The 6,473-nt window shown below is 57.2% G+C and overlaps 2 protein-coding genes across 2 annotated transcripts in view; one reads left to right on the top strand and one right to left on the bottom strand.

Moving 5' to 3' along the window:
• VOLCADRAFT_88336 (uncharacterized protein) overlaps window positions 1-974 on the bottom strand; it is a gene marked incomplete at both ends in the record, with an annotated part of 19,820 nt that extends 18,846 nt beyond the window's left edge. The window contains 3 exons of the mRNA XM_002948034.1: window positions 115-229; window positions 271-278; window positions 960-974. Coding sequence (XP_002948080.1) covers window positions 115-229; window positions 271-278; window positions 960-974 — 138 coding nt within the window. The remainder of the gene's footprint in view (window positions 1-114; window positions 230-270; window positions 279-959) is intronic.
• A 2,085-nt stretch (window positions 975-3,059) lies between these two features.
• On the top strand, window positions 3,060-5,517 carry VOLCADRAFT_57872 (uncharacterized protein; the record flags this gene model as incomplete). Its single annotated transcript, XM_002947885.1, has 5 exons — window positions 3,060-3,204; window positions 3,347-3,433; window positions 3,677-3,975; window positions 4,308-4,366; window positions 5,142-5,517. 5 exons carry the CDS (start codon window positions 3,060-3,062, stop codon window positions 5,515-5,517), a joined length of 966 nt encoding a protein of 321 aa, XP_002947931.1.
• Window positions 5,518-6,473: the final 956 nt, after the last annotated feature.

Raw genomic sequence — 6,473 nt, forward strand, 5'->3', positions numbered from 1 at the left:
TTACTTGAGCGGTGGTAACCACGTAAGGGTAATAACACAGAGGCCCCCTAAGAGAATTGCTGACGACCTCCTATATGAGCACCGCGGCTGGTCGCCATGCTGGAGCAAGCGCACCTGTATGTTGTCGAATACCTCACGTCCGTGCCCTCCGGCCAGCTGCCAGCAACCGTTAATGATTGGCGCGAACGTGTAGTTGGGATCAGATTTGAAGCTGGCGCGTTGAGTTGGGCTGATCGCGGTCGTGGGTGAAGCAGCACATTGTACGCGCACCGTGCGGGCTGGGCGAGCGCGCGCGGCGCAGGTGAAAGCACGGTTCTTGCAGGAAACGTGCATTTTTAATCGCGAAGAGATTGCTAAGATGTTACAACCTGGGTATCATTTTAGACTTCACGAGAAGCCCGTTGGATGTTTGTACGGCCCATCGATCGCTATCCTACAAAAATAACCCAGTAATCTGTCTGTATATTTGCTGTTGTAGCGACAGCGTTACACGTGTATGTTCAATGCTCTTGGTGCCTTGACTGCACCCTTTCAGGTACTGCAGAACGAGGTCCCCTACCTAGTTCCTGGCCTTCCAAGACTTGTATTACAAAATACGAACTATTAGGACAGAATATTAATTGCCGATGGTAGAAAACGTGTTTGGTCGGTGGATTGACACGACTTTCGGGTTCCGGGGACGGCAGAACATTCTGTCCTGGGTCGTCGCCGGTGGCTTCGCATACTATTTCTTCTATCTACCTGAACAACGCAAGCAAGAGGAGCTCAAGGTGGGGGTTTCATCGGATGGCTCTCGTCCCAAGTGGGTTGTATTCCTGAATCTTGTGTCGTTGGGAGTCTTGCTGCCATATGTGAGTTTTCCAGCTTCTTTTACTTCCAACCTTGCATATCTAGATCTCCCCTGGCCAAGCAGCTGTGCGGATTTGATTTGTTTAGGGGAGTGATGTCGCGACACTCACCTGAGTACAAGCCATAATTCGGCCGTACTCAGACAATCACCGCTCCGTCCCCTCCCTCCCGTGATTCTGTAAAATTTGTTTACATACGTCTAGTATTGGACACCAGGACTGTCTCCAGAGACTCGGCGGCCTATTGCGCGCGCGCGTGTGTCCGCGTGTATGTGCGTGTGTGAACTGCGTTATCAGTGACCAGTAACAGGTTGTCCAACGGTTGCGGCAGCGTCCTCTCCAACCCACGTCACCCCACCTCGCTTCCCTCTATCCATTACGAGCAACCCCCCCGACCCACGCAGATCCAACACGACCTGAAGAGGAAGCAGTACGAGCAAAAAGGACTCTGGGACGTTGACAAATCCAAACCTGTCCCCGACAAACAACAACACGGCTTGGTTGTGGGCGCAGCAGCAGGGCCGCAGCAACAGCAGTCAACGGTGGCATCGCCACCCCCGGAAGGACAGGAGCAGCGGTAGCAATCGCAGCAGTAATGGTAGCCGCAGTAGCCGCTTCTGCAAGCGACGAGCGCAATGACACATTTCGTGGTTTGCAAGGGAAGGGGAAGCAACGTGTTGGCAGGGACAGCAGCAGAGCTCCTAACGACGGCCAACGCCGGCGTGTGCGGCTGCCGAGCTGCAAAGCTATCACACTCAACACGGCCGTGTTGTTGCCGTGTTGTGACACATCCGCAGCCCTCTGTCCCTTCTACCGTTCGTGTCGTTACGTCACCGACACCGGACGTTGTCGGTCGCTCTGGCACACGAGCAGTTAGGGAGAGGAGAGGAGAGGAGAGGAGAGGAGAGGAAAGCAGAAGATCATGTGTTCATACACAGCTGGGCCAGGTCCGGATTGCCACCACGGACGTGACGTGACGTGGTCCCCCTGGTGGTGGGTGTTCACACAACCTGACACACGCATGACTTTCCCCGCCTCGATAGCGGGGGTTGTATCCTGCGTGCAAGGGCTTGCTTCCCGATTTCCTGCAAGCTCCTTCTTCTCCGGGGGGGGGGGAAAGAGGAGGTTGGGCTGAGGGAGGGAGGGTCTGGATCCCGGAGGGTGGTAGGCAGCGGCCCTGGGTATTGTTGAATCATCGACAGGATCGCGCGGTGTGAGAGTGGAATGGAATGGAATGGAAGATCGTCACCTGGCCGCCGGGTGTCAACGAGTTCGGGTACCCGTAGTGTGTGTGTTTGCTGTAAAAAGACGTGCGTGCGTCCGAGAGACTATGAGGCAGAAAGGCAGAGGGGGCCCCGAGCGATTGGCTGCGGTTTGGCAGTTGTCGTCTGCAGGCCTGCTTTCCTGATGTAGTGTCTATCGTCTCACCGCGGGGCGCCAGCTGCCGGGCCATGTGCTATTCACAGCAGGAGGATGTGTTGTCAGCAGGAGCCTGGAGCCGTGGTAGAGGAAGGGGTTGTTCGCGGTGTCGTTGTCATGTGAGCGCAGTGTGTTGATGACCTGGCGGTGGACTCCAGGATGGCTGGCTGCACACAAAGTGTGAGGGGGCCGACCGAGCGCTTGAGACTGCTGGTGCAACCCGACGTGTTGTCCTGTCGGAGAATGCCGGAACCGAAAGAAAGTTCAGGGGCATATGGTTGACCGAACACATGCGGGGAAAGTGACGAACAAGGGAGCGAATTAAATATTGGCGGGAATACGTACATTCCACCACCGTCGCTAGACGTATGGGGTCCTAAATCAACTTGCCGCGCTAATAAAGATTGCCGGGTCGCGTGCTCAATCGTACGCCAGCAATTGCCGTCGTTGTACGGGCTGACAAACCCAATGGTTTCTGTGTCATATCACCGCAAGCCATCGTCTGGTCACATGAGTAAAATGCATAAGGGAAATGCGTAGCACGCACGCTGCTGATTACTTCTTTTCCGTTGGTGGGGGACAAGTCCTGGCTAGATGCTTGGCCAACCTGCGAAATTGAAAGGTGTTTCTTTTTTGTATGCAAATAGATTGCCACCCCAGTGTACAACTCGGTGGTCTTTTGTTGTACAAGCGCAGATAAGTTCTGGCAATTGTGACCATCCATCGCGACCTCTTTCGCCCTGCAACGCACAAACAGCTGTAAAAGGCATATATCAAACAAAGATAGCAGGAATGCCACCTACAGATAAAGTTGTAGACCCCGAGGACGCTGAGACACTTCGAAAGTCGGTCTGTCCCCGCATCTCGCTGGTGCCTGTCCGATACACCAAAACAATTCATTTTGTTCGCCACGGCCAGGGATTCCACAACGTAGCAGGTATGCGGTCGTCAGGGATTGCACGCACCACCAAACCCGCTTTTTCCATTCCGCCTTCAAGCGAAGGCAACCTCACAACGACCGATGGCTCAGCCTGCAACTCCATCGAAAATCCCGCCCCCAACTCCCCGCCTACGCCCAGGACATATAAACCACGATAACTACAAGCTATGGGACTACGCTGACGCGCATCTGACTGAGCTGGGCTGGGAGCAAGCAACGCAGCTGGGTAGGTGACGCGGACGTGGCGCTGCGGTTAGGCGACAGTTCTTCAGTTGCGGTGTTGTACTTCCGCAAGAACCAGTCCGCTACCAGCTGTGGGCTTGGGTCTTGTTGTGCAGCAGCTTTCAACTGCCGCGAACCCAACCCGCCCGACCCAGCACTGCCACCTCGGCTCTCCTTCATTCGCCTCAAGCCTTTGAAGCTCGAACCCGGCTCCGGCTTCTGGGCCCCCGGTGCCACCACCCATCAGGTCGTCATGTGGCGGCGGTCAAACTACCCGTTGACCTGGTAGTGGTCGCACCCCTGCAGCGGGCACTGGAGACCGCCGTGGCCGCGTTCGGCAGCAAGGAACAAAATCACCCCCACAACGGTGATAACGATAACGGTAACGGTGACAGCCGGGATGCTGCTGGTGCGACTGCGGATGGTGGGGAGGACTCGGCGCCGTTGTTGATGGTGGCGCAGGAGGGGTTGGCGGGCAAGCGGACGGCTCACACGGCGATATCCAGCAGGGGCTGTCCGCCCTTCATTGCCCACGAGCTGTGCCGGGTGAGTGACGTGTGGCTGATGTGCCGGGGCCGACTTCGCTGCCGACTCAGCTCGGCTTGATTGCTGGGCTGCATGGCTGCAGCGCTGGGTAGCTGGGTGCGGGGATGTGGGGGTTGCGGCCCGCAGGACATTCCAAGAGAGGCGGGCTCCCGAGCAAGGGAGCCGCTCATGCACAGGTGCCCGTCGGAGGGAAAGGGACGGCGAGCCGGCGGATGTGGGGGAATGGGGCTGGTAGGAGCTTTCGCTGACTTCCTGTTACAGCGGAGCCTGGAGCACTCTCCTGTGTCATGGCGACGGTTATGACGACGGTTATGTTTTGGCTATGTGCGCAGGAGCACATCGGGGTCCATCCCTGCGATCGCCGCAGTCCGGTGTCCGAGTACAAGAAGCGGTGAGCAGAGGCGCCCTATGATGTGTGAAACAGGGGGGTGTATCTTCGCCCGTGGCAGCTACCCTGCGAAACCCTGCCTTCCCCGGTGTTTCGGGGCACCCTCATCCAGTCACCCTAGTCAACTTCTCAGTGGATCGCTCAGGTTCCGCACCCACCACCAGCATCCAACGGAATCTGCCGGGTCGACAGCGGCCCAACTCCGTTCCTGGTCGGCTCGCAGGCTAACTTTATCCCAGATCACCACCGTCCATCAACTATGGGCGCAATGCCTTCCACCATCGGATGGACTTTGACCCTAATGGGTATCGATCCCGGGATCTCCCGGGGGCAATGGTCGCGCCTTACCAGTAGTGCCAAACCCTATATTCGCTTCTTCACTCGCGGTAATAAGTAGGAACCCGCCACCCGCCGAGTGGTCACGCGTAGCCATACGATACATGGGGTATACGGCACCTGGAAGCGTGTCCAATTGGCCCAGAAGCCTCCCACTCTGAAACAACAACAGCACCAAGTGAAACAAGTGCACTCGCGCCGGCAGGTCTGCTCTCATATCAACTATAGCATGCAAAGCCTTGAAAACCCCACACCCATCACCGGGCGCCGTGGCCACTCATGGCATCTATATTTATATCACGCTCCCCCCTCTCATCTGCCCACCTTTCTTACTCCGCTGTACTGTAAGCTACCCATCGTGCTTCATGTGTTCATGTTTTCTCGTCACGGCTGCCTGGAGCTGTTACTGATACTTCTCTGCGCTTTCGTGCAACGCCCACAGTTTTCCTGCTGTGGACTTTTCGCTGGTGGACCCGGATGAGGATGCGTTGTGGACTCCAAATCACAGAGAAACAAAGGACGAAATCCGCCGCCGCGGCCTTGCGTTTCTCAAATGGCTAGCGACGCGGCCGGAGCGCAATATCGCAGTCGTGTCTCACTCATCCTTCCTGCACTTCACGCTATCTTGCTTCGGGCAGGGCGCCGCAGAGGCGGTGCAGGGCGAGATGCACAAGTGGTACGACAACTGCGAGATGCGGTCGCTGGTTCTGAGTGATGACAGTGCGGAGGCCGCGGAGGCGGCGGCGGCGGGAGGTGCTAGGCCGGTGGACCAATGGCACTTTGCCGGCGGGTTGCATGCGACGGGCCTGCCCCACTGAAACGCGGTGAGCTGAATACTGGAACGGTCGCGGCCGCACACAGGCTCGGGGAGCCCGGGGAGTGCTGCTGACTGATGTGTGGTAGCTGTGCTGGTGCTGCATGTGTTTAACGGTACTTACCTACCTGCCGCCGTACAAATGTACGATAAGCTTCATGTAGGACACGGGTTCGGCGTGTGCGTGCGTGCTTGCGCGCGTCCGTCTGTCTATTTATCTTGTCCTCGCGTTGCCTCGTCATTGACTTTGTTGCAAGGGCTGGTACTCTCCCGGAAGCGGAGGGCGGTGTCTCATAATGCGCAGCTACCGCAAGGACTGCGTTCGGCAGTGGCGGCATTCGTCCCCTCGTTCCCGGTAGAACGTGAGAGTCGGCTTTGGGGGAAGGTGGAGCACGCCATTTTGCATGTTGCGCGAGCTTGAATGAAGGACGGACGGATGCTAAGTGAGGTGGACTGGCCTGTGATAGGGTGGCGAGGGGGTACAGCCATGGCGGGTGTGAGTGGCCCTCACGCATATCAGGGTTGGCCCTCCTAATAACCCGGCTGGCCGCCCCCCGGTTTCCTAGAGGTGAGCGTTGTGTGAGCGTTGTGTTTGGTGTAGCTGGCCGAGTAGCAGCTTATCGGAGCAACATGACGCGGCCCCTTGAAGGCCCCCCTCTTCTGGAGGGAGCTGTGGACCTCGCGGAGGTCTACCCCTGTGTATGGTATCGCAATGCGGCCTATAAGTGCCGGATTTGAAATTGGAACTTTAACGACGAGACGTGTGTATGTTGGCGTGCAGGCGTGTGTGTATATGTATGTATGTATGTATGACTTAGATTACACTGTGGGCTGCGAGAGCCGGGGGCCGAAGCCGAAACACAGCGCAAGGGTCGGGAGCACACAGCACAAGTCGGTTAGTCTTGTTAGATTACACTGTGGGCTGCGAGAGCCGGGGGCCGAAGCCGAAACACAGCGCAA

The sequence above is a fragment of the Volvox carteri genome, assembly GCF_000143455.1.
Source record: "Volvox carteri f. nagariensis unplaced genomic scaffold VOLCAscaffold_8, whole genome shotgun sequence".
Taxonomy (NCBI): domain Eukaryota; kingdom Viridiplantae; phylum Chlorophyta; class Chlorophyceae; order Chlamydomonadales; family Volvocaceae; genus Volvox; species Volvox carteri.